Source organism: Sminthopsis crassicaudata, chromosome 3 (assembly GCF_048593235.1).
Source record: "Sminthopsis crassicaudata isolate SCR6 chromosome 3, ASM4859323v1, whole genome shotgun sequence".
NCBI classification, from domain to species: Eukaryota; Metazoa; Chordata; class Mammalia; order Dasyuromorphia; family Dasyuridae; genus Sminthopsis; species Sminthopsis crassicaudata.
Genome location: NC_133619.1, coordinates 630,668,849 through 630,696,430, shown reverse-complemented (window position 1 = coordinate 630,696,430; position 27,582 = coordinate 630,668,849). Strand labels below are relative to the sequence as shown.

Here is a 27,582-nt window from a genome sequence, read left to right as displayed (position 1 = left end):
GTCGTCTATATATTGGATTTACTTATCTGTGTGAAATGGTTTTTCCCTAATAGAAGAAAGTCTTGTATCTCTGGAGCTTAAGACAAGTCTAGATATTTTTAATAGCTATTTCTTAAATGTTTGTAGGATGGATGAACCAGTTCCCCAGAGTTACTATGAATCTCATTCATTTCTCCATCATTCTGAAGTCTTTCAAGACACCTGGGAACCAGAGCCCTTTCCTCAGCTAAGCTTTGAAAAGAAAGCCCCCAGCTCATGATCCTCAGGGAAAGTCTCCGCCGTCTAAACACATTGCCTCATGCCTCCAGCCTGTCTTGCCCAATAACAATCCAGCTTCAGTCCTCATCCCAATGGACTACCCAGACTTCAAAGGTTAGATAGCCCAGAATAGTGTCAAGGGCCGGAGGCCAAGGGAGAAACGGCAAGCCTCTCCCATGTGCCCACAGCCCCTGGCAAGGAAGTCCTCTCTGGCTCCTCCTGGAAGAAAAATGACTGAGCATCTGCAGGGAGATGAGGATAAGCTCTCCCCAGCTCCGGAATTGTTTGTCTAGAGAGAGGCCTAAAGATGGCAAAGCCTCCCGGCCCTTTGCATTCCAGCAGCTGAGGGGAAACACAAAACCACTACTGATTTTAAAGTCTAAGCAGCCGGGGCTAAGAATGGAAACTGGATCCCGCCAGTCCAACTGACTCATAATGAGTGAAGGGCAAACTTCAGAGTGTTTGGCAGGGCCTGGGAAATCATGTGGCCCAGCATGTTTATCTGAGGCTTAAGCAAACAGCTCTGCCTTGGAAATGGGTCTAAAAACTCATGGGACTCCCAACACTTCTTAATTTGGAACACCATGAGCAGAGGCTCACTTAGCCAAAGTCGGACTTCTGTCCTTGCACTCACTGAACCAAGGATCCAGAGAGGTTTGCAGACATCATCGCTCTCTCTCTCTCTGTCTGTCTCTGTCTCTGTCTCTGTCTCTGTCTCTGTCTCTGTCTCTGTCTCTGTCTCTCTCTCTCTCTCTCTCTCTCTCTCTCTCTCTCTCTCTCTCTCTGTCTGTCTCTGTCTCTGTCTCTGTCTCTGTCTCTGTCTCCCTCTCCCTCTCCCTCTCCCTCTCTCTCTCTCTCTCTCTCTCTGTCTCTGTCTCTGTCTCTCTGTCTCTCTCTCTCCTTTCTCTGACACACTCTCTCTTTCTTTCTCTCTCTCTTCCCCCCCACACACACTCATGCTACTTGACCATTAGACCAAGTGAGGCTGTATATAATTTCAAAAACAAGGGAATTAGAGGCTGGTGTTACGGTCTGGTGGCTAACAGTTTCTGAACCACGTTAGAGACAGCTCGATCTTTCTTCCAGGCCAATTGTATACAAGAGACATGGATTAGGGGAGATATCAGCAGAGGATCACTTATAACAGGATGCCCTCTCTTCAAATCCATGTGCTTCCTATGCCTCTCATATGAACTTAGTTACATCTTCCCCAGTAAAAATGGAAAGCCTCTAAAGGGCAGGAATCTGATTTTGGTTTGTTTGCTTTTCTTATCTCTGGTCTTTAGAACAATGCCTGAAATACAGTAGGTGCTTCATAAATGCATCTTGACTTCTTGACAATCCCATCATCCATTTGGGATGATTTCGATGTGTTCTTTCCCAGAGAGAGTGTATTAAATTAAATGATTTTTGCAAGGTTGTTTTCTACTCTCAAATTCTATGACTCCAAATTTCATTTTCTGCTCCCTGACTATAGGTAAGACACTTAACCTCTATGAACCTCAATCAATCAATCAAGCCCATTATTGCCAGTCACTGTGCTAAGCACCGGGGATACAAAAAGAGGTAAAAGACAGAAATTGTCCTCAAGGAGCTTTCAATCAATTGGGGATCATAATAGCCAGCATTTCTAAAGAGCTTTAAAGTTTGCAAGCATGCTGCTTGTGTCACCTTGTTTTATTCTCACAACAAGCCCTGGAGTTGGGCCCATTATTATCTTTACTTGACAGATGAGAAAAGTGAGACAGAAGTTAAATGACCTGCCTAAGATCACACAGCTAGTAAATGACCAAGGCAAGATTTTTAACTCAAGTCTTAGCAACACCAGGTCCAGTGCATCACCTAACCATCTGTTTTCTTATCAGTAAGACAAGCAAATGCAAGGCAATCTAAAGGGGGAGAGCCTTAGATTGAAAGCCAAAGTGTGACCTTGAACATACTTCTGTGGACTCAGTTTCCTCATTTGTTAAAAAAAACAAAAAACAAAATGAAACAAAACAAAAAACTTGATAGTCTCTGAGGTCCCTTCTCATTCTAGACCCTGAGTTAGGTGGTTGATCAAGTGGCATTTATTAAGCGCCTACTATGTGCAAACACAAAGCTATCTAAAGGGGGAGAGCCTCAGATTGAAAGCCAAAGATGGAGAGCACACTTCTGTGGACTCAGTTTCCTCATTTGTTAAAAAAAAAAAACTTGATAGTCTCTGAGGTCCCTTCTCATTCTAGACCCTGAGTTAGGTGGTCGATCAAGTGGCATTTATTAAGTATCTACCATGTGCAACTACAAAGCAATCTAAAGGGGGAAAGCCTTAGATTGAAAGCCAAAGATGGAGAACATACTTCTGTGGACTCAGTTTCCTCATTTGTAAAAAAAAAAAAAAAAAGGAGTGAAACTAGATGTTCTCTGAAGTCCCTTCTCATTCTAGACCCGGAGTTAGGTGATCAGTCAAGTAACACTTATTAGTCACCTACTATCAGCAGATCTTAAGAAAGCTGAATGAATGAATGACTGATAGTTTGTATGCTGCTTTGACCCAAGAGGATTGGTGACATGCTACTGGGGTTATTATTGTCAATAACAATCACTAAACCTGGCATTCCTCTAGGATTAGCCCCATTTGATCCTCACAAAATTTCTATTAGGTATAGGAAACCCTAATTATTAGTATCCCCCTCTGGAATAGAAAAAAACTAAGGAGAAGTTAAATGACTGAACCATAATCACACAGTAACAAACACGGAGCAGAATTTGAATCCAATTCTATCTCCAAGTCCAGCCCACTGGCTCCTCTGTGTCTGCCATCTTAAAAGGTCATTCTGCTCACAGACCGCTACTGTCCATAGTGCTGCAGCTGCCCCCTGGAACGCTGGGCAGAGCCGCAGGATGAGGATGGCTCTGTCACAAAGTCTTCCTGATCTCCTGTCATGGGGCAATTACTCTATGCACCCGTGGATCCTCCCAGGAAAGAGGGAAGGAGGGGAGAAGAGAAAGGTCCCTGCTTCATCACAACATAAGAGAATTTTCCTTTTATTCCTTGTCTCCACTAATTGGGGGCAGATGCACATGGTCTCTAATAGTTTCCAGACTCAAACAACAGGCAAGAGCCCCCCCCCCATTTCTATAAAAAATATCTGTGTAATTTCCTGTGACTCTTTCCTGAGGGATTTTAGGCCTTAAAAGAAAAAAAACCATGGCAGGGAAGAGTTGGGATTGAAATTTTCTATCCCCTCCTGGTTCCTAGAGGTAATGCTGTGGATTTCAGAGAGGCAAAGGAGCGTGAGGGGAACTGGCAATGAGAGCGGGCCTCTGGGTGGGGCCTTGCTCTGTGGCGGACGTCTGGCCCAGCCTCACCCGCCAGGGAAGGCACCACGTATGACCCAGATGGCGCAAAGAAGAGAATCCCCGGACACTGGAATGCTGAGATTGGAGGGGTTTCCAGAAGTAGCCTAGTCTGCCCCACACTTGAACAAGAATCCCCTCTACCACATCCCTGAAAGGGGGCCATCCATCTCTGTTCAAAGACCCACGTTGAGCCCATTGCTTCCCCGGGCAGCCCACTCCCCTGGAAAGCCCTCCCCATTAGGAAGTTTTTCCTGACATCAAGCCTAAATTTAAATTTGCCTCTTTGGAACATCCATCCATTACTGCTGCTTCTGTCCTCTGGGGCCAAGGAAAATAAAGCAGAAAATTGTCTTGTCAGCTTCAGAGAGCGACAGACTAATCAGTCTTTTCCGTAGCTTGGACATTCCCTCTCCTGGTCCAGTTTCAGTTATGAACCATAAAACTGGGCTCATAAAAGTGCCTTACCTCCAGTTCCCTCTCATCTTTTAGTTAGCCCTTCACAGGAGAGCAAGAGAAAACTCCATCTCCCCCAAGAGTCACTACAAGATTCTGGATGCCTGTCCCGGGTAGCCTGAAACTCTCGCCATTCGATAGACTTTAGGAAGTTAAGGCACTGCTCCTCCTTAGAGGGAAAAACTCCGTGGCAGCCCTTATGAATAAGTCTGTTGGCTGGAAGAGTACGGGGGAAGAGAAAGAATCCTTAACTCAGTGTAGGAGATCTAGTCCCAGGCCTGCCCCTAGCGAGCTGAGGATCCTTAAGGCACACAAGCCGGGTGTAAATGTGGGTTCAATTCGATGAGCTCCGAGATCTTTCTCAGTTCTACCAGATCTGCGGCTCCAAGGATCTGTTCACGAGCTCCCTTTGCAAACGGAATCCCGAAGGAAGAAGAGAGAGGCCCATTTAGTCTCGATCAGAGCCAAGGAGAAAGCCAGCGGATGAGACGCTGCTGCAGATGGCAGCCCTGGCCTGGCTGGATGGCTATGGGAAATAAGAAAACAGTAGGGAGCCAGGATAGGAAGAAAAAATTAATAATAATAGGAATGAATGGAACAGCGAGGTGGCTCAGAGGATACAGCGTCAGGAGGAACTGAGTTCAAATTCAGCATCACTTACTAGCTGTGTGACTTCAGATAAGTCACTTAACCCCAAATATCTCCAAAAACAAGAATAATAGTAATAAGCATTTATTCAGCACTTATTATATCCCACGCACTGTTCTAAATACACTTTATGCATGTTATCTCAGGTCATCCTCACAGCAAACCAGGGAAGGAGGTGCTATTATTCTCCCCATTTCACAGATGAAAAAAATGAGGCAGATAGAATGAATTTTCCAGGGTCCCACAGCTATTAAAGTATCCGAGAAAGAATCTGAACTCAAATCATCCTGACTCCAAATCTGGCACTCTCTGCATACTAGAAAAATATAAATGCTAGGTCAGAAAAGGGGAGAAATATGGTTGAATACATTCTTCCACTAGTTTCACCTAGTGGAAAACAAAAAGATCAATTTGTAGTGAAAGGATCCATGTCTATGTTCCACTTCTGCTCTCTCTATAACTCTGAGCAAGTTTCTTGCGCAGGTCCACACAATAAATGTTTAAGACCAAATTCGAACTCGGCTCTTTGCACTTCAAGCCTAACATTCTACCTACTGCATCACCGGGTTGCATAGTTCACATGAGCATAGACTGATAGAGCCTGGATTTGAACGTGGGCCATGTGACTCCAAACTTGGCAACCTTTCCACTTTGCACACCGCCTCCCAGGTGCCTCCCAGGCTCCCTCAGAGCCGGCCTGGAGCTACAAGTCTGGCTGCTGGGTGGCAGACTGGAAATTTTATACAGAGACTGCTCTGAAACAAATGTTTACAGGCTACTTCTTTGGGGTATCGTATTGCTTGCCCTCGCAATGAATTGCAGAGGGGTTGGAGGGAGGGAGAAAGTTTAGAACTAGGAACTTTTTAAAAACCAAGCTTAAAAACAACTGTTTGGTCATGTATGCATATATTGTATTTAATTTATACTCTAACATATTTAACATGTATTGGTCAGCCTGCCATCTGGGGGGGGGGAAGGAGGGGAAAAATTGGAACAAAGGGTTTGGCAAATGTCATTGTTGTAAAATTACCCATGTGTATATCTGGTAAATAAAAACTATTAGATAAGAAAAAAAAAGCTTAATTAGATGAATAAATAAATGAATGGGAAAATGAAAAGGGGGAGAGAAGGAAGGAAGGAAGGGAAGAAGAGAGGGAGGGAGAGGAAAAAGGAAGGGAGGGAGGAGAGAAAGGAAGGGAAGGAGAGAGGGAGGGAAGAAGCGAGGGAAGGAAGGAAGGAAGGAAAGAAGGAAGGGAGGGAGGGAGGGAGGGAGGAAGGAAAGAAGGAAGGGAGGGAGGGAGGGAGGGAGGAAAGAAGGAAGGAAGAGAAGAAGGAAGGAAAGGAGGAAGGGAGGAAGGAAGGTAGGAAGAAAGGGAGGGAAGGAGCGAGGGAAGGAAAGGAGAAAGGAAGGGAGGAAGGAAGGGAAGGAGGGAAGGAAGGAAAGAAGGAAGGGAGGGAGGGAGGAAGGAAGGAAAGAAGGAAGGGAGGGAGGGAGGAAGGAAAGAAGGAAGGAAGGGAGGAAGGAAGGAAAGGAGGGAGGGAGGAAGAAAGGTAGGGAGAAAGGGAGGGAAAGAGGGAGGGAAGGAGGGAAGGAAGGAAAGAAGGAAGGGAGGGAGGGAGGGAGGAAGGAAAGGAGGGAGAGAGGAAGGTAGGGAGAAAGGGAGGGAAAGATGGAGGGAAGGAAGGAAAGAAGGAAGGGAGGGAGGGATGGAGGAAGGAAAGAAGGCAGGAAGAGAAGAAAGAAGGAAAGGAGGAAGGGAGGAAGGAAGGTAGGAAGAAAGGGAGGGAAGGAGCGAGGGAGGGAAAGGAGAAAGGAAGGGAGAAAGGAAGGGAAGGAGGGAAGGAAGGAAAGAAGGAAGGGAGGGAGGGAGGAAGGAAGGAAAGAAGGAAGGGAGGGAGGGAGGAAGGAAAGAAGGAAGGGAGGAAGGAAGGAAAGGAGGGAGGGAGGAAGAAAGGGAGGGAGAAAGGGAGGGAAGGAGGGAGGGAAGGAGGAAGGGAAGGAAAAAAGGAACGAAAGAAGGAAGGAAAGAAGGGAGGGAAGGAAGGAAAGAAGTAAGGTAGGGAGGAAGGGTGGGAGGGAGGAAGGAAGGAGGGAAGGACGAGAAGGATAAATAAATAAATACAAAATTCCTCTTGGACAACGAGAGCAAGAGCCTCACTTATCCAAGAAATTTCCCACAGCTCTAACTTGCAGGAACCTTCCATGCTCCATCAATTTATGAAATAGGAAAGTGATTCCTAGAGAAATAGTTGCCCAGCATCCCACTTGGTTTTCTCTTCTATAAAATGAAGGAAGATTCTGAAGCAGATCAGGACTCTTTTATGCCAGGTCCCAGAAGCTAGGTTGTTTTTGTTTTTTTTTTTTAATTAACTATTTTGATAACTTCCATATAATCGGTTTCCTTTATAATTCCGTGTATTTTATTTGGTACATTTGAAAGGGGTTCAAAGCTCAAGGGATCTAGGACACATGAAATGAAGAATTGCTACATCCCATGACCCCTGGGCTTCCTCCCCACCCTCAGTCTCTGATCCTATCACCCTATTTAGAGGATCAGGGCCAGGTCCTTCTGCTCTAGCTCTGGCCTCTCTTCCTTCCTCTGGCCTTTCCTCCAGCCCGGCTGGGCTACCACCTAGAGCCACAAAGGCCCCCGTCCATGCTGCCTCTCACTAGAGCTGGAAGTTGGGGGCACCCAGGTACGACCCCACTGCCAAGCCCTGGGCTTTGGCGTTGAGCAGAGATGGCCAAGTCTCTCCATCATCCTCTTGCTCTGGGCCCCAGCTGGTGAAAGTTTCCCTCCAGAGCCTTCTGGATATTAATGCTCCCCTATTTCCTGCCTTGTTCCCAATCTCCTGCTACAACCATGAACCTAATTAGAATCTCATTTGTCTCCGGGCTGAGTGGGTGTAGATGCAGAGGGCCAGAGGAGCCAAGAAAGCTCAGACCTGCCTGTGGTTCCCATCCGCGGCGGGAGCCCAAGCCGGGGCCTCCGACTTACTCATGTTGTGGCTTTTATGATTTTTCTTTTTCCATCCCTATCTGACGATGACAGCGCTTAGGTATTTCCTATCAGTCATGGGATGGAAAGACGCTTTGAAGGATGAAGGCTTTATGAAAAAATTATTCTAGAAGCCTGTATCCCCTTCTCTTTAAAGCCCGGGGGGAATGGATTATTCATCCAAGGCTCTGATAGTTCAAAACCGCTAAAACCTCACGTAGACAAGGAACTCTGTGGGAAAGGATGCTCTATGTATCTGCTCAGCAGAGACCCTGCTCGGAGGGGGAAAGATCAGCATCCACATGGAGACGATCCAAGTTCAAATCCCACTTCTGCTAAAACCCGGCTCACCGTCTCCCATTCTGGGGTTCAGTCCCCTCCTCTAGAGGAAGAGGGGCATCAGATTTGATATTGAAAGGCTTTTATAAGCCCGGGGTCTCTGATACAGCAGAGCCAACCACAAACCACACATCTCTTGACTGTTCCAAATCTCCATTGTGATGTGCCGCTCGATGTGGGGATTAGCCAGGGGAATGGAAGGCTGCCTGCCTGGTGAAGGGGGGAGGTCTGCAAGTCAGGACAACTGGCTTCTGTCATCAATCGATAAATGCTTGGTGACTGACGCACGTCTATTCTGGGCTCTGCCCCTAGCAGACTGTGGTCTGAGTGAAGAGGAATGAGACAACGGGGTGGGGTTCCTGTCCCAAGACACCACGTGTAAGCTCAAGAGCATGGCTAACTTCAGGCTCTGTCTCTGTCCATCCACTACCTGGAATAACGCCCAGCACCCAGCGGGCACTTAGTAAATGTCCCTGATGGACGCCATCTCCCACCTCCGCGCTGGTCCCTCGTTTCTCAAAAGCTTTTCCTTCTTCCCTCTGCCTTTGTACCCCTAACTTCCTTCCAAGCATAGCTTAGCTCAAATGCAGCCTTCTCTGGCAGGCCTTCCCTAACCTCCTCGGACAGAAGCAATCCCTGCGTCCTGACATTTTGTATTTAATCTGTGTCGAGATATGGGTGTGGGGGCACAGTGGACAGAACACCAGCCTTGAATTCAGGAGGACCTGAGTTCAAATCCAGCCTCAGACACTTAACACTTCCTAGCTGTGTGATCCTGGGCAAGTCACTTAACCTCAGTCTCAGGGGGGGGAAAAAAAAGAGATATGTGTATGTGTGTGTGTGCATGTGTACATATACATGTATATATAATATATTTTAATATACATTAATATATTATACATTTACATTATATTATTATATTATATAAATATACATTGATATATAATATACATATTATATTTTACATGTATATTTTGTAACACTCTATAAATAGTTTGTATATAATATATAATTGTTTATATAGTATCCGCTAGATAGAATTGTAATATACTTATGAATGTTGCACGTATAAACAGTATGTATAATATATGCACATAGTTTACGTATGCGTGTATACATTATAACATACATGTTGTGAGTGTAGTATTTTGGTCTTGTTCAGTTATTTCAGTCATGTCTAGTTCTCTGTGACTCCATCTGGGGGTTTTCTTGGCAAAGATACCAGAATGGTTTGCTTCTTTTCCAGCTCATTTTGCAGATGAGGAAACTGAGGCAAACACGGTAAAGTGACTTACCCAGAGTCACACAGCTAGTAAGTGTCTGAGGCTAAATGGTGACTCCGAAGGAGGCAGCTTCCTGACTCCAGGTCCAAACTCTATTCTCTGTGCCATCTAGCTATACATGTGCGAGTATGTATGTGTATAAGCACATCTTTCTATATATTTGTGCATTATCTATATCTATATATACATACATACATATTTATACTTAGTGTGTGTATTATATATGCATGTGTTTGTGTGTGTGTGTGTGTGTGTGTGTGTGTGTGTGTGTGTGTGTAACTACACAGAAGACAAAAGAAAGACAGGATCCCAGAGTGGAGTAGAGCTGTCAAACTCAAATACTGAGAGAAAGTCTCTAGATTATACATAAGGATCCTTGTAGATCATGGATCAACTTAGAAAACCACATATTAACATCACCTACGTTCTAGTACATTTTTATTGTATTATTTTTTCTATCAGAAATTCTGAAGCCCATTTTAGTCGGATTCTGGCTATATCATGGGGAAAACACTGCCGGAGGCAGGCCTGTGGCTGGGGGAGTGCCTCAGATACTCCCTGGCTCGAGGTGACCCTGGACACTTCCTTAACCTCTCACTTTTCTCACAAGTCCTCTAGGACGAATGGGCCAGAAACGGTGCCGATCTGAATCGGTGGAAGGAGTTCTCCGCCCTCAGAGCTGCCTCGATCAGGGCTTTTTAAGCGCTTTCACTCACAACTCCTTTTTGCCTAAGAAATGTGTAGGCAACCGGGTATATAGAATAGGTATCCAAATCAAACATTTACTGATAATAAATTCTATTTTCACAACCTCCACATTCAGTTACGAGACCCCGTAGGGGGTTGTGAGTCTCAGCTTAAAAAGCTTTGGCTTAGAAAACAGGTTCAATTCTCCCATGGAATGCTCCTTAGCCACTCCTTTCCACAAGAGGAGAAATCCCAGCCCCTGCCCTGCAGCTCATCATGGAGGGGTGTGCCTGGTACCCTTCCTGGATCTCTCTGCAATTAGGACACGGCAGCACCGGTAGCATTTATCTACCTCCTTTCTGCTTTCCCCGCCAACGTTCCCCCTTGTCCCTCTGCATGTCACTTCTGCCTCCATAAAACAGCCCGGGCGCTGCACCCAAGGGAGGCTTTCCCTTCTCCAGCTCCCACCCCAAGGGCTGGGCCTGAATCACGCTGTATACACCTGGTCCGAATGCACTTTCTACACTTGCATCCTCAGCACTGAACACGGTGTTTGGCACCCAGGGAGCACTTAATCAGTGCTTTCCCATTCCCTTTTCCCCTGTATCCAAGGGATACGCTTGTTCCCCCAGCAGAATATAAGCATTTTGAGAGCAAAGGCTGCTCCTGTTTTTATCCGTAGGGCCCAGCTCAGAGCTGGTGTATACCAGGTGTTTAATAAATGCTTTGGTGAATTGAATTTGATGGAGTCACAGACCTGTGGGTGAGATAAATGGGAGCCTCTTCTCCCCCTGCTCCCCCGTGGGCCCCTACCTTGCTCGCAGCTCTGTCCCTGGTAGCCTTCTGGGCACTGTTGCTGGCACTCGCCACTCACGGGGCTGCAGGCCACCCCCGGGGGGCAGGCGCAGGTCTGCTGACAGCCGGGGCCGAAAGAGCCGGGGTCACATTCTTTTCATCATCATCATCATCATGAGTGGGAAAACAGAGAGAAGGAAGGAAGCGAGTCAAATGGGGCGGAAGAGGGAGGCGCTTGGGGCCTCTACCTGCACCGGCTCCACTGCCAACCCAAGCCACTCACCGTGCTGGCACCTCTCGCCCTGGAAGCCCGCCTTGCACGAGCAGCTGCCGTCCTTCTTGTCACACTCTTGGGTATTCCGCTGGACACAGCGACACTCCTCGGAGCAGCCCGGCCCGTAGGCCCACTTGGGGCATGCTGACCACAAAGAAAAATCAGACTGGAAGCCCCCTGGGAATTCTCCCTCCATCCCCCTCTCTGTTTAGGTAGGGCTGGTCCTCGGACAACAGATAAGCAGTCCATTTTTGGACCCATAGTCAGAGCTTGCTGGATTGAGAAATCCTGATTCTAAATGTCTTCCCCGTTGAATATAATGTCCTTCAGAGTAGGGACCATTTCTAGGTCCTAGTATAGAGTAGGTGATTAATAAATGCAGTTGACTTATAATAATCAATCAACATAATAAATGCAGATACAGTTTGAGTTTCACAGAATCCCAGAATCTCAATGTTACGATAGTCCAAGCTGTAATTCAAACAAGAACCCAACAATTCCATCCACCCTCCTGTTGAATACTTCCTGTGATGGGAAACTCCCTACCTATTAAAGGATTGTCTTCCACCTGGGGATAGTTCAAACTGTTAGGAAGATTTCCTGGCTGTTAAGCCTATATCTGCTTCTCTGAAACTTCTACCCGTTGCTCTTGGTTCTTTCTTCTGGGACCATGCATAGAAAGGCTATTATTGGTCCTCTACTGACATGTCCATCCATGCCATGTACAAAAGAGGGATGACGTCAGTGGGAATTTCTTAATACTTCCCACAACTTCTAAAAACATAAGTTTTTATTTGTTTGATTCCATAATCACGAGGCCTATCTTACCATCCCCTGTTGCCATTAGAACAAAAGGTTTGGCAATTGTCAATGTTGTAAAATTTAAAGACTTGTGATTGCATCAGTGTAGGGAACTCCCAAATGATAAAACTCTACCCCCTTCCCGGTGTACAGCAGCACCTCTTCTGGGTTTTACAGTCTTAGGGAATTTCCCAGGCCCTTAGAAAAGGGATATATAGGGGGTAGCTGGGTAGTGCTGTGGATAGAGCACCAGCCTGGAAGTCAGGAGGACCCGAGTTCAAATCTGGTCTCAGACACTGAACACTTCCTGGCTGTGTGACCCTGGGCAAGTCACTTAACCTCAATTGCCGCAGCCAAAAAAAAAAATGTAGATGTCAGCTGCATCTTGAAGGAATGATCTTTATAGTTAGGAGGTCTGGATTCAAGTCTTGCCTTTGATTCTTACTCATGATGTGAACCTGGATCAGTCATAATCATTGAGATACTCATTTTCCTCACCTTGAAAATAGGGAAAATAATACCCATACTACCTAGCTCAAGGTACTGTGAAAAAAGTGTTCTCTAAGACTTAAAAGGACACAGAAATGTGATCTCTTATTATCATTATTATGGTAAAGGTTGGACCCAGCTGGCGGGAACAGACCTGCCCTTTCCTGCCCTTCCCAGGGATCCTGACTCACCTAAATGACAATAGCGTCCGTATAGCCCAGAGTCACACAGACAGGCCCCATAGATGCGATGGCATCGCCCTCGGTTGGCACACTGGCACTTCTTCCTACAGTGTTTGCCATAGAAGCCTTTGGGGCAACCTAAAGGTTGGGAGGGACAGAAATGAAAAGAGGGAGGAGGGAGAAACAGGTAAGGAAGAGAAGGGGAGGGGAAATCCCCCAAGGGTCAGAATAATGGTGGACAAGTGGAAATCCCGAAGCTGAACTTGCCCGCCCCCAAGACCCCAGGCTCAGCATAGTCAGCTGAAATCCTCAAGATCTGTATCCTTGGGAGAGAGGTCCGATGACATCATTGTCTGCTCCAGAAGAAAGTCACCAGGGACATCTGTCCCAACTGGTCCTTCCTTAGGGCTGACCAGATATGGGGCAATTTGGTGGGATTCATTCATGCTATATTTGGAGCATCGAGTGCCATGCATCAGGAGGCTCTCTCATGCATATTGGATCAGAAAAGTCAGTCCTGGGTTCAAATCCTGCCACTTGACACCAGTTGTGTGGCTATTGGAAAAGCATATAACCTCTCGAAGCCTCTGTTTCCCTGACTATAAAATGGGAATAATTAACATCTACTTCACAAAGTAGTTGTGAGACCCAACTGAGACAACACAAGGCCTTTATAAACCTGAATACAAATTAAACGTATCAGTTTAATTAGTAGTGTTTTTATGAACTAACCCTTAGAATGTAAACTCCTTGTGGGCAGGTCTGTGATGGCTGGAGGGAGGATCATTTCCCCCACTGACAAACCTGGTTAAAGCCAAGGCTTAGTTTCCAGAATAAACAGTGGGTTTTAAGAGGCTCTAAGGACTTCCTGCGCCTCCAGCTTCCTTCTCTCCCTAGCCTGAAGCTCCTTACTGCCCTTGTCCCCAGGGAAAGTGAGAGCCAAGGAGACCACAGGGATGGAAGGGGAGAGAAAGCAGCAGAGATGGTGCTGTTCATCGACAGCAGGGAGTGAGGAGATGCTGAGGAAAGAGAGCACTAGGAAGCTGGAGGGGACCCACATACCATCCTCGCAGTGGACTCCGCCAACCCCAGGCGGACAGCGGCAGGTCCCAGTCACCGCGTCACAGGTGCCGCCATTTTGACAGGTACAAGTAGAGCTGCAGTTCTTTCCAAAGGTGCCCTGGGGACAAGCTGCAGGGAGGTGGGAGAGACACAAACTCACTGCTCTGCACACAGGCCAAAAGACCTAGTGGGCTCATGCAAAGGCCTGAAACTCTTGAGTTGATGCACTGGGGTTGGACAACCGAGCACTTACGGCTAATTACCGATTGGAAAATGCTCTATTAGAACATGCTTGGAAAATTGCCCTTTCTATCATTATGTGCCGGCTCAATCTTTTGGTGTATACAGAGAATTGTGGGGAGGATTAAGGGCTGGAGTAAGACAAGCCAGGGTCACTTTGGTGGTAGAAGAGGAGAAAGAAGGTGTGGAGATTCCCGTGTCCATTCCCTTCACTTCTCCCCCTAAAGACCAAGAATAAAGATCAAGGACTTTTGCTTATCCTGACTCTGGCTGATTCTACGGTATCCAGGGGTGCTAACTCGGTCTTCACAAGTTCAAAGCCAACCATGACACTGAGAGGAAAAGCAACAAGTCACTGACCTTCTGTCTCAGTATTTCTGTCTGTGTTCCTAATGGTGAGACCCTCACCCTGACCACCAGGCTTCTCTCCTGACTCAATTCCAAACCTTCTCCTCAGCAGCCATGATCTCATCTGGGTACCATTTATCCTCCCACTTTCCTTTCTCCATTCCCACCTTATGTATTATCTACTCTCATCAAAGTGATGGCAGGGACAGACCGGGGGCCTTGTGTTTTTAATCACCAGCACTTGGCACAGTGCTCAGCAGGTAAAAAGTGCTTAATAAATGCTTTATCTTTCTATTTCTACATCTTTCCATCCACTTCCAATCACCTATCTATCCATCCATCTTCTAATCCATCTATCTGTCCTATCTATTCATCATCTATCCATTCTTCTGAATATCTACACATTCATCCATCTGCCATATCTATTCATCTACCCATTCATCTATTAATTCAACCATCCATTTATCCATCCACTCATCAATCATCTATCCATAACCTATTCACCTAACAATCCATCTCTCTATTTATCTATCCATCCATCCATCCATCCAGCTATCAATTTATCTATTTATCAGTCCATCCATCTATCCACACAGCTACTTATTTATCCATTTATTCATCTATCCATCCATCTACCTATCTACTTATCAAGAGGTCATAATCATCCCTACCAAGCCTCTCCTTAAGGGAATGGGAAGATAAATTGCATTTCTACATATGAAAGTACAAAGAGCACTAGAATGGGAATCAGAAGTGCTGAGTTCAAATCTTTCTTCTGTATAACTTTGGTCAAATTTCTTCCCCTCTCTGGGTCTTATTTTCCTCCTCCACCCAATGAAGAGATTCCAATGGATGGTCTTGAAGGTTTTAATTCCATTAATTAAATCTTTAGTCCCCTAGCTTGTCATAATGGACTTGGAGGCAGGAGGAGTCTGTTCACATTCTGTCTCCTATAACAACACTCTGCCCCCAGAAATTTTTTTACCATCAGATCCTCAGTGTCTTCACCTATAAAATAGAATCTGTAAAATAATACTTATTTTACCACAACCCCACAGGATGGTAAGTCATCTTTAAAGTGCTGTACAAATGAATTATTAGACTCCATTAGACTCCATCCTTTGCCCCTTTCTAGAATAGTTCTGAGTTCCCAGACCTTCTGTGTATCTCTTCTGTTCTTCTCTCCCTCCACCCATCCCTTCATCCCTTCCTATCCAGAAGGAGGAGGGACCGTGATGTGCCTCTGACCCCATGGAGATGGCCCAGCAGGAGCAGGCATTTTGTTTGGTTATTCCAACCACCATTCCATTTCTTTTCCCTGTTTCTTATGGATGCTGACATCCCTGGTGGAGGAAATTCAAAGTCCCTGTTCTACTCCAACTCCTAGAACTGTTCCTTGATTCCCAAAGATGTTGACCCATGCCCTTCCAGCCACCCCTGGTCCTGATCTTCCTGGGCATATGTGGCCACCCACACATCTCAGATGAACAGGAAATCACCACCCACCACCACACTTTAATTATCATCTTTCCTACTCCAACATCCTAAGGTCCACCCAACTTTACCATGTGACCTGTCAAAGGATCCTAAAGACCTGCATCTTTGCCATTCACTGTGACATTAAACATTTTTTAATTCCCTAAATTATATTTTTATTTATTTCATTAAATATTTCCCAACAGCCATAATTTTCTTTAACATTCCTTCTATAAAAATTGAGTTCCAAATTCTCTCCTCCCTCCTCACTCCCTGAAAAGGCAGGCTATGGGATATCAATTATACATGTGAAGTCATGCAAAACATTCCCATACAAACCATGTTGCAAAAGAAAGCACACAAAAAAGCAAGAAAAATAAAGAAAATGAAAAATTTCCATCTCATCATTCTCTCTGGAGGGTTTTCATCCTGGGTTCTTTGCAACTTCCTTGGATCATTGTCTTATCAGAGCAGCCAAGTTTTCATAGCTGATCATGACAACAACACGTTACTGTGTACAACGTTGTCCTGGTTCTGCTCACTTCACTTTGTTGGGGCTGAACTTTTAACATCCTGGGACTTTCCAGACTCCTTCTTCCTCAATCATAATGCAGATTCCTTGAGCTAGGGACCGCCTGCCTCATTTTTCTACTTGTATTTCCAAATCTTGGCACAGTGTAAGTGCTTAATGAATACTTTCAGTTATTCATTCATTCATTCATTCACTCATTCATCCATCTATTCACACATTCATTCATTCATTCATTGCATCTATGACTTACTCTGGTTACAGATGATACCAGTCCATCCCTCAGGACAGTCACAGCCGTCTAGCTCAAGGCGACAGGTGCCCCCATTCCGACAGTCATCACACGTCAGGCTGCAGTCATGGCCAAAGGTGTCATCCAAACAGACTGAGAAGAGCAGGACAGAGAAATATATATAATATATATATTTATAATACATAATATTATATGTAAATATATAATATTATATAAAGGGGTTCTCAAACTACGGCCCACGGGCCAGATGCGGCCGCTGAGGACATTTAGGTGGCCCGCCGGGTTATGGCAAATGGGCTGAGGGGCGGAGACAGAGTTTGTTTTTACTACAGTCCGGCCTCCAACGGTCTGAGGGACAGGGGACTGGCCCCTATTTAAAAAGTTTGAGGACCACTGTTATATAAAGATAATATATGTGTATATACATATAATATATAAATATAATTATATATATATATGTATATAATATTATATAAATGTATATATAAAGAGAGAGCAGGCCTCTGAGGGGGAGGTTGTTAACTTCCCAATCTGGCTCTGACCTCTCACTTTGGATACCATACCCTATTTTCCCACCAAATTGGCCCATTTTTGGTTCCCAACATCCCATCTCCCACCTCTGGGCCTTTGCAATAGCCATTCCTCATGCCTAGAATGCCCTTCCCACCTTTTCTCATAGCTATTTCTTAAAATTTCAAGATCCCTTTCTCTCAGCTCAAATGTCATCTCCCACAAGAGGCCTTTCCTGATTCCCACCAACAAATTCTCTATTAATTTTCCTCCCCTCCCAAAAAGATTTTGTAGAGATTCTATCTTGATGTATTAAAGTCAACGCTGATTCCTCCTAGTGGAGTGTAAGCTTTTTGAGGATAAGGATTATTTCCCTTTTATTTCTGGATACTGACACCCAGCCTAGTATATTGTTGTTGTACAGTCATTTCAGCTATGTTATACTCTTCATGACCCCATTTGGGGTTTTCTTGGCAAAGATGCTGGAGAGCTTTGACATTTCCTTTCCTAAGGTATATCATAATTCCTCGGTATACAATAGGTATTTAATAAGTGCTTTGTGATTTTGTCCATGTTGCCAAGGACTTTTTCTAGGTAATTGGCTCAAGATAACTGATGTCAATGCAAGTTTTGTCCTGCAGTGCCCTGGATGTGGGAGAGAATGAAGCCTGGGTGAAAGTGGGAAGATTTGGCAGGATGGGAGGCTTGTGCTTTCAGCCTGGCTATAGGCCTTCTCTCCAAATGAGGCCCCTTTAGGCCCTTGGATTCTATGATTCTGGGACTTTTCTATTGTGTTCTCCCTCCATCTGTAATATCATTCCACTCAGTGACCAGTTATTATAACCCACTGTAATATATAATATGGGACACGTAGGTGGCAGAGTGGCCTGGTCTAGAGTCAGGAAGACTCATTTTTCTGAATTCAAATCCAGCCTCAGACCCTTACTAGCTGTGTGATCCTGGGTAAGTCATTTTACTTGGTTTGCCTCCGTTTCCTCATCTGGAAAATGGCAAACCATTCCAATATCTTTGCCAAAAAAAAAGGAACAAATGGAGTCATGAAGAGTTGGACATGACTGAAAAATGATCTTATTGGAGGAATCCCAACAGTGGAGATGACTTGGATTCAAATCCAACCTTAGACCCTTAGTATGTGGGTGATCCTGGGCAAGAAACTTAACCATTCTAGGCCTCAGGTCCCTCACACTGTAAAAAGAGGACGTTCTACTCAATAGTTTCCACCGGCTCTGAATCTGTGATCCTACGGCTGGATAAGCTGGTTAACTCCTCTGGGAGTCAGCTTCCATGTTTGCAAAATGCAAGGCGTTTTACAAGACCCCGGGGTGGGTCAATTCTTTGAACTCTGGGCCAATTCTAAGTCTCAGATCCTGCAGAAATGGTGCCTTATTTGAGGGCAAGAATCTGATACCCCTTGGCATATAGAGTCTGGGAAAGATCCAAGACCGGAGGTCCAGAGCCAAGAGGGTCTGCTCCCCAGCGAGGCTGGTTCTCACCAAACTTCTCCGACAGTGTGTGCTCTCCCCTGGCTTCCATCTCCTCCTCATCCCCCACCTCGTATTCATCTTCAAAGAGCTGGGTCAGCTCATCACGCAGCACGGCGATGTGGGGAATGGGCCGTACGAAGGGCTGCCGCCCATCCAAGGCATCAACTGAGTCATCCAGTGCTAGGGAAAGGACAAGAGAGAAACACTCAGATGTGGGGGAGAGAGGGGAGCAAGGAAGGCACTCGGAGCCCTCCATGTTACTGGGCAAATGGATGGAGTTTTGGACTTGATGTCAGGAGGACCAGGATTCAAATAAGTCTGAGACATTTACGAGCTGTAGGTGTCAAAAGCAAAATGTGAATTCAAGCCTTTGTGGTTGAAGCCGAGTCCCCCACATTTGATAATCCAAGTCTCTGGAGAACAAGGGGATTGGACTGGATGGCCTCTAAGATCTCTCCCCGTTCTAAATCTATGATCCGGTGATCATCCCGCTATCTGTAGGCTGAATTTCCTTCTCTCCTCATTAAACTACATCTCCATCCCAAGGATGTCCAAGAAAGAGGGTTCTTAGAATGCGAATGATCTATTCTCCTGTCCTGGTCACCCCCGAACCCTACTCTGTGACAACAACACTGCTAATACCTTATAACCAAACCTGCAAATTCACAAAGACCCTTAACGGCATCATCCCTCCTAGTGCCCGCCGCTCACATTGTTTCTGTAGCTCTCTGTAACGTTTCACCCAACGTGGCAGGTTTAGGGAGGCAACGAGAGGTAGGGCACGGTTTTATGGAACCCCTTTGTACTGCAGGGATTTGAATCTGGAGGCAAGAGATTCTGGAGGGCATCCAGGCCAGATGGAAATTGTTAGCCTAGGAGATTGAGCAGGCCAGAAAATATAAACAAATTCAAGGGCTTATACCAATTTTCCTGGAAAAGTTTAGATAAATGAAACCATTTGAATTGGGGGATGTAAAATTCCCCCCCCCTCAATTTCTGAAAAACAAGGAGTTTGGACCAGATGATCTGAGGGGGCTTTTTCAGGAAGGAGATTCTGTGAGCACCAAATGGGTGGTGGGGCCATAAGGGGCATCCAGGGGAAGTGAGAGACATTTGGGAGAAGAAGCTGGTGATGAATCATGTCCCCTCCAATGACATCAGACAAATGGAATCCTAAGGCAGAGGGGTCAGACGTTGCCGGAAGGTCAACTAAGGCAACATTAGACTGCGGTAAAAAGAGGCAGAGGGTCCAGGGTCAGCGAGATGATACCATGCTATTATTCCCTGCCCTGAGCAGGTCTTGGAGCCAGTTTTTGGGAAGGAGATTGACAAATAGAGGATTGTCTGGAGTCGGGCATTAGGATGGGAAAGGGCCGCAAAATCATTCCATATAAACACGGTTGAGGAACCTGCGGATCCTGGAGGAGACTTGGGGAGGACATCCGAGCTGTCATCAAGGACCCAAAGTGGGGGGGAAGATGGAGAACGCTTACTCTGCTTGGCCCCTGAAGGGGGCAATGGATCAAAGCAGTAAGGAGGAAGATTTGACATTTCTAACAAACTGAGTTTGCCCAATGTAGAATGGGGCTGCCTTGGGAGGCAGCAGATCCCCCTTCGCTGAAAGGGGAATTTGAGTCAAAATTGGGTGACCATTTGTTGAGCATGCAGGGCCCTCATTCAAGGACAGCTTGGATACTCTAGGACTTGGGATGCCTGGCACCCACCTTGGATGATCACAGGCGCTACCGCTTTTCTTAGCCAATGGCAGGCCATCACAGGGTGAGTGCCACGGCTTCCCCTAGATCACAGACGGCAAGGGGGAGTGGGAAAGGAAGGAAGGGATGACCGGGATCTGGCCAAGGAGGGGGCACTCACGGGTACAGCTCCGCCGATCCTCCTCCAGTTTGTAACCAATTTCACAAGTGCACTGGAAGGAGCCCACGAGGTTCTCACAAATGTGCTCGCACCCGCCATTGCTGGAGGAACACTCATCTACATCTGTATAAAACCAAAAAAGCTATATAAGCCTAGAATCCCCCAGTCCCAGGGAATCGGGGTGACTTAGCTCTGGACTGAGACCCCAGAGCAGACCAGACTCCGATTAGCTGTGGACGCCTGCTGCTACTGACCACACCGGCCACACTCAGAGAGCATGTTACCTTGGATGGGCCGCCATCTTTAAAAAAAAAAAGTCCCATAATAACCAGCTTCTCCCCACCCCCGGGATATTCAGCAGGGGCTCCAAGACAAGAAAAGCTGAGTTCAAATCCCACTTTGGGCATTTACTGTGAAAGCTCTAAGACCTTTGGGATGAAGATAAGATGTCATAGCACCTGTTTCCCATCATGAAGTTTAAATGAACTCATTTAAAATGTTACACCAGAAGGAGGTGGGGGGCAGGAATGGGAGCTGAACTTACCTTCCCATCTCAGGACTGCTGCCCCCCCCCCACCTCCACACTCCCTCCGTCCCCTTGCAGGACTCACCATCACATCCGCAGCCATCCATGCTAAGGCGGTAGCCGGCATAGCAGCCACACTCATACCCCCCTGGGTTGTTGGTACAAGCCTGGGCACAGCAGGGGCTGCCCGCACAGTCATCAATATCTGCAGGGACAGTAATTAACAGGACTCCCTGTTAATTAATAATTAATAGGACACGCTACCCTGTGGGGCTGCTCCTCCCCTGGGCTGCCCATTGCGTTTGCATACACCATGGCCTTCTCAGTGGGGTTTCCCACGCCAGGGTACCAGTCTCCCTAAAAAAGACACTATTAGCATATTCCCAGGCTGGAAGGCTGTTCTGATGATACGAGCCCTGAGTGTGTTGCCAGAATACGTGGGAGTCAGCCTCTACCAGGAAGACTCGGCTGACTGTTACAGAGGGTGGCTGCGTGGCCCCGGGCAAACCTAGTGTGCCACAGGCAGAGGAGGTGCCAGCCTGCCTTCGTAGGAATTTTACATCAAGGAAACCCCAGAGACGGTGCCCATGCTTTCCACAACTGTTGTAGCAAAGGCAATACCGTGCCAGAGCAATTAGTGGGGTCTGCACACAGGAAGCAATGGTGTCGGCCTCCTGGGGTTAACATCTGCTCTTTATCCCCATGTCCAAGAAAGTCCCCTACTGTGACTCCCACGATCCATTAATCAACTTCGGGCAGAGGAGAAACTATGTATCATAGCATAGCATACTGTATTATATTATATTATATTACATTGTTAACTTATACGATCCTCCGATATATATTGTAATATAATATTGCAGGCTAAATAATATAATAATAACATATGGTATTGTATAATATAATAATATATTTATATAAATATAAATAAATAAAATAATATTATATCATATTTTATATTAATTAAAATAATAATTACATTATTATTTAAATTATATAAATTAAATTATATATAAAGTAATTCTATAAATTAAATTATATAAAATATTTATAATATATTAATATAATATCTATTATATGTAATAAATATAATAATATATTTCTATTTCTCAGGGGCGCAGGTGGTATTGAGAAGGTACCAGTCTCCCTAAAGAAGACACCATCAGGATATTCCCAGGCTGGAAGACTGTACTGATTATATAAGCCCTGAGTGGATTATATTTATTTAGATTAATACATTGTTATATGTAATTTATTAATATTAGTATAATATTATGCTATAATTGAATAGGCATTATACTATTATTTCTATTTATAAAGATGCACACAGAAACTGAAGCTGGGGGCTTCAGAAGGACTCTCATTCTGCCTCAGGCTTTGCCGCCCGGCCTGCAGGAGGGCCCTCGTTTGGGCGTCCCCTCTCCCCACCGCCCATTCCGTCCCTGATTCCGGGAGGCCGCACGCCCCCGCTTCGCGCCCAGCTCACCGATGCACGTTTTCTGGTCCGTGTCCAGCTCGTAGCCCTGATGGCAGGTGCAGAGGGGCCCGGCGCTGGTGTGGCTGCAGCCGTGGGAGCAGCCTCCGTTGTTTGCCTCGCAGCTGTTCACGATCTCCATCTCGATTCCTGGACAGGAAAGCAACCACAGAGGGGAGAGAATGGAAGCTCCTGGGAGGAAGGCAGGGGCCGTTTTTCATCCTGGTTTCATTTAAACTTAGCATCTGGCCAAGATGCTTCTTGAATGGGAGGGGGGAGGAAGGAGATTGGAGCTGACTAAGGCAAACACTTGCCCAAGGAGGCCTGGCATGAGGAAGGGACTGTTGTAATCAGGAAGAGTTGGGTTTGAATCCTGTCTTCCTAGCTGGGTGACTTCGGCAACATCTAACTTCAGTTTCCTCATCCATACAATGAGGCAGGGGACGGACTAGATGGACTCTAAGGTCTCTCCCAGCTCCCCATCTGTGACCTCCTGACATCCTTGTCTGGGGCATCCAGAAGGACCATCTTACCCAGGCTCTGGAGGAAACTCCCATAAAAAGAGCCATGGCCTGTAGCCCCCAGGAGAACAGAAAGCTTCATGCCCTAGGAAGGCTTGGCCATTTTGGGGGAGAAGCTATAAGAACAGGGAGGTCCTTGATGGAAACCCCTTTCAAAAATCACAAATTCAGTCTTATCTTAATCATTCCTCCAAGGAGCTTCCCTTCACTGGAAGAAAAGCAGAAAGGTTCATAAATCTGGAGCAGGAAAAGAGCCCAGAGGACATGAAATCCAAGGCTGCCATTTTACAGATGAGGAAACTGAGGTCCAGGGGGTTGTAACTAGTGCAAGGTCATATAGGCAGGACAAGACAAGGCTGGGATTTCAACACAGGGGCTCTGATTCCAAAGCTGGCTCACTTAATAGGGCAGTGACGCTAACATGCGCAGGACTGAGCCTGGGTAGGAACTGGGGAGCCATCGGGGCGGCCCTGGGGAGAGGCCATACATACGGTAGCACTGCTTGCTGTCCGATCCCAGTTCATAGCCCGGGTTGCAGATGCATTTGAAGGAGCCGCGAGTGTTGAGGCAGCTGTGTGAGCACATGGCCAGTCCCAGGGCACACTCGTTCACATCTGGAAAGCAGACAAAAAGCCAATGGACAGATGAGTCAGTGACCGGCGGGCCCAAGTGAACCTAAACAGTCAACTTAGCTCAACTCAGTCAGCAATTACCAGAGAGGAACGATCTATCTATCGAGCAGGAGACTTTAAGGAAGTGCGAGATGAGTACAGAAGGGAATAGCAGGCAGATTCTAAAAGAAATCTAGCATCTTATCCATCCGGGATAGGAAGGAAGGAAACAAACATTTGGTAAATTATTATATTATTATTAAGTTATTAGTCTACATACTACGAGCCCAGCACTAGGCAAAGCCTTTACAAATATTATTCCATTAGATCCTCACAACAACCCTAGGAGGCAGGTACTATGATTATCCCCATTTTACAGATGGGAAAAGTGAGGTCAGCAGAGGACAACTGGCTTTCCCAGAATCACACAACTAGCAAGTATCTGAAGCTGAAGTTGATCTGAATTTCAGATCTTCCTGATTCCAGGCTCTGTGAGCAGTGGCCTCTGTCATAGTAGATTAAGCGCTGGGTTGGGAAATCTGGAAGACATGAATACAAATCCCTCCCTGACAGTTACTAAGCCATTTCATAATAAGTTATTGCGTGACTATGTGCCTTGGGCAACTTCCTAGGGCTCAAATATTAATTTAATTCAATTCAATAAACATTTTATTAAGATTATTGCCAGATAATTGCTGAGGATACAAAAGAGACAAGAGAAAATAGTTCCTGCCCTCAAGGAGCTTATAATCTATTGGAAGAGACAGCATGAAAACAAATTATATATATGCACAAATATACAAATGTATACAAACAAATATACAAATACACACACACACACACACACGGTCATTAGGAAATAATTAATAGAGGGAAGGCACTAGAATTACAAGGTGCTAGAGAAGGCTCCTGTCAAAAGTGGAACTAGAAGACTACTTGCAATCTGCCCTAGTGCAGGATCTTTCCCCACCTGGAGTTCCTTGGCATTCATATTCACACATCATCCAACAGGAAAAACATGGAGGAAGAGCCCTAAGCTGGGATTGACCATGGGCCCTTGCCTCATTTGTCCGTTTACGGTGACATTTGAACTCCTTGATGGCCGTCATCCCTCCTTCAGTGCAGAGTGCCACCCCCGATGCCAGTTGGCTGACCTGTCCAGTTATATACGCCTTTGAGGATGGCCGATGAGTTTGCCAATGTAAAGTGCTGTGAGTCCCAATGAACAAGCTCTGGAGTGCTCCAGACTATGAGGCATTGAGTATAAAGATATTTGCAAAGAGGAACGTGAAAAGAATCTCATGCCTCTTCTTTCACACAGGACAAATTAACTATCTTCTCCATGATAACTTTGGGCAGATATGGCACACAGGGCACTGAGCCCGACATCAAGAAGACTCCTTTACTTGAGTTCAAATCTGGCCTCAGACACTTATTAGCTCCAGGAGCTTGACCAAGTCCCTTAACTTTGCTTGCCTCAGTTTACTCATCTGTAAAATGAGTTAGAGAAGGAAATGGTAAGTCACTCCTGTATCTTTGCCAAGTCAACCCCAAATAGGATCGAGAAGAATCACACAACTGAACAATACCACAAAACCTTTATTTCCTAACTACTAGAACCCCCTACAGAATATTATCTTGTATTTATTATGTATATCTATGTCTATATTTATGTCATTTCTATCTCCTCTAATAAAATGTAAGCCCTTTGAGGGCAGGCAATGTTTCATTTCTGTCTCTGTATCCTCATTGCCTAGAAAACGCTTGGTTAGATAGGAGATTGTTGTTTGTCCTTCATTCTTGAAGAGCACCGATGACAGTGATGCGATAGTGCTGTCTTATTATTTATTTGAAAAAAATTAATTATCTTTTTTGAAAAAGCTGGGACTATTGTCTTTTTTCTTCTGCAAAGTTTTCATTCATGATTTCTTGTCATGGAGCTCTGGAAAAAACACGCTTTAGAAAAACCCACTAGGTTTCCAATGGAGCTTGACTAAGCCTTTAAACCCAAATCACTCTGGTTTTCATCGAAGGGCCAATAATCGCTCCCAAGCCAAACCTCCCAGGCAGCAGGTACTTAATAAATGCTTGATGCTTAACTGATTAAAATAAAGTCATCACAGCCAGGGCTTTCTAACTCAGCCTGAAGTGAGTACAGTGATCCCTTTCACATCCAACTTTCCCCATCAGTTTCAATATATCGAGGTTGGCAAAAGACATCCAATTGAGGGGAGTTTTGCAGAAGCTACACATAACAGTCGAAGGCCAGGAGATGACAAAGAGCCTGTGATTAAATACCCAAAATTTACAATAAAGTGCTGTGAACACCCTGTAATAGAAAAAGAAGCAATTCAGACTTCTCTAACACAAAGGGAGAGCCAAGTTTTGCACGATTTTCCAGGCTGCCGCGGCCCATAAGCCCTTAATCCTCAATATATAGAAAGGGATAACTGCGTTCATACTATATAGACATTAGTCCTTGAGTAATCGATGAGCCTGTACCCTTTTCCACATCTTAACTAACCAAACTGTATTTTCCAACACTGTTCTCCCCATCTTGTCATATTCCTATCTTTTCACTGAAGTCATTGAATGTCAATTATAGGAACCAAACCTGTGATATCTTCCTTATATTTAACTTCCAGAAGGAAAATCTTCTCTATGGATGCAGACTCTGTCATTTATAGACTTCAAAGGGTGGCCAAGAATGGGAAAATGTGAAGTGACATGTCCAGGGTCACACAGACATGCCAGGGGTGGCCCTCAAGTCCAGCTCTTCCTGGCTCTGAGGTTAACGCGATCTACCTTGCCATGCTGCCTTTCAACAAGTGAATGGGTGTTCATGCATATATGTACATATCTGTATGTATGGCTGTATATGTGTGATATATAGACACGTGTGTGCATGCATACATGTATATGCACTGCATATATGTACCACAAACTATATATAGCATAAAACTATACTTATACTATGTATAGTATAAAACTATATATGTGTATATATATATATATATATATATATATCTATATACTATGTAATATATAGAACTACATATACCATGTATAGCATAAAACTATACACTATGAATAACATGAATAACTATAGTTATGTTATGTATAGCATAAACCTATATATCTATGCATATATATACACACTATAGTATAAAACTATATATAATATGAAGCCATATGTATACTATGTCTATATATGTATATACTGTGTATAACTATGTATAATATACTATGTATATACTATGTATAACATAGTATAACTACGGTTATACTATGTATAGAATAAAACTATATCTCTATCTATATATATGCTATACTATAGTATAAAACTATATATACTATATATAATATGAATAATACTATATATAATATATACTATGTATAGTATAAAACTATATCATATATGCTATGTAAAAAAATATACACACACACCAGGTATAATATAAAACTAGGCATACAATATATAATATAAAGTGATAATATATACTGTGTATAGTATAAAACTACATATATATTATGTATATTATATATAGTATAAAACTTCATATATATACCATGTATAGTATAGAATTATATATACTATAAAATGACATACATATAAAATATATGTAAGGTATGTGTATGTGTGTGTATATATATATATATATATATATACACAAAAATAAACTTTTATTTCCTCCCCTAGTCCTGGGAAATAGCAGTTAAATTGGATAATTAAGATATCAAAGAAATTACAGGTCTAGATCAAAATAAAAATATTAATATTAAAAATCCATATTTGTTTCTCTTTGAGAAAAACAATTGGGCTTGGTAATTATGCATAATAATAATGCTAACATACATGAGAAGCAGAATAGAATGGTTTGACAGATGAGGAAACTGAAAAACCAGAGATAAGTTACTTGTCCAGGGTCACTCAGCCAGTAAGTGTCAGGCCTGAGTAGAACTCAGGCGTTGCTGTCTCCATCCCTGGCTCCCCAGGCACTGCACCAGCCCAGGCTCAGCACACCTTGGGTCCACGCCCGCCTCTGACCCAGCCTGGCTGTGCTGTCCTGCTCTGATGCTCAGGCAATCTCTAAAACTCCAA

At 44.8% G+C, this 27,582-nt stretch overlaps 1 protein-coding gene across 1 annotated transcript in view; it reads right to left on the bottom strand.

Annotated features, from left to right (window-relative positions):
* MEGF6 (multiple EGF like domains 6) overlaps positions 1–27,582 on the bottom strand; it is a 376,924-nt gene that overhangs the window by 42,044 nt on the left and 307,298 nt on the right. Inside the window, 10 exon segments of the mRNA XM_074306481.1 lie at positions 10,823–10,957; positions 11,088–11,222; positions 12,560–12,688; positions 13,613–13,741; positions 16,459–16,590; positions 18,483–18,653; positions 20,349–20,471; positions 20,960–21,079; positions 22,361–22,498; positions 23,361–23,483. Coding sequence (XP_074162582.1) covers positions 10,823–10,957; positions 11,088–11,222; positions 12,560–12,688; positions 13,613–13,741; positions 16,459–16,590; positions 18,483–18,653; positions 20,349–20,471; positions 20,960–21,079; positions 22,361–22,498; positions 23,361–23,483 — 1,335 coding nt within the window.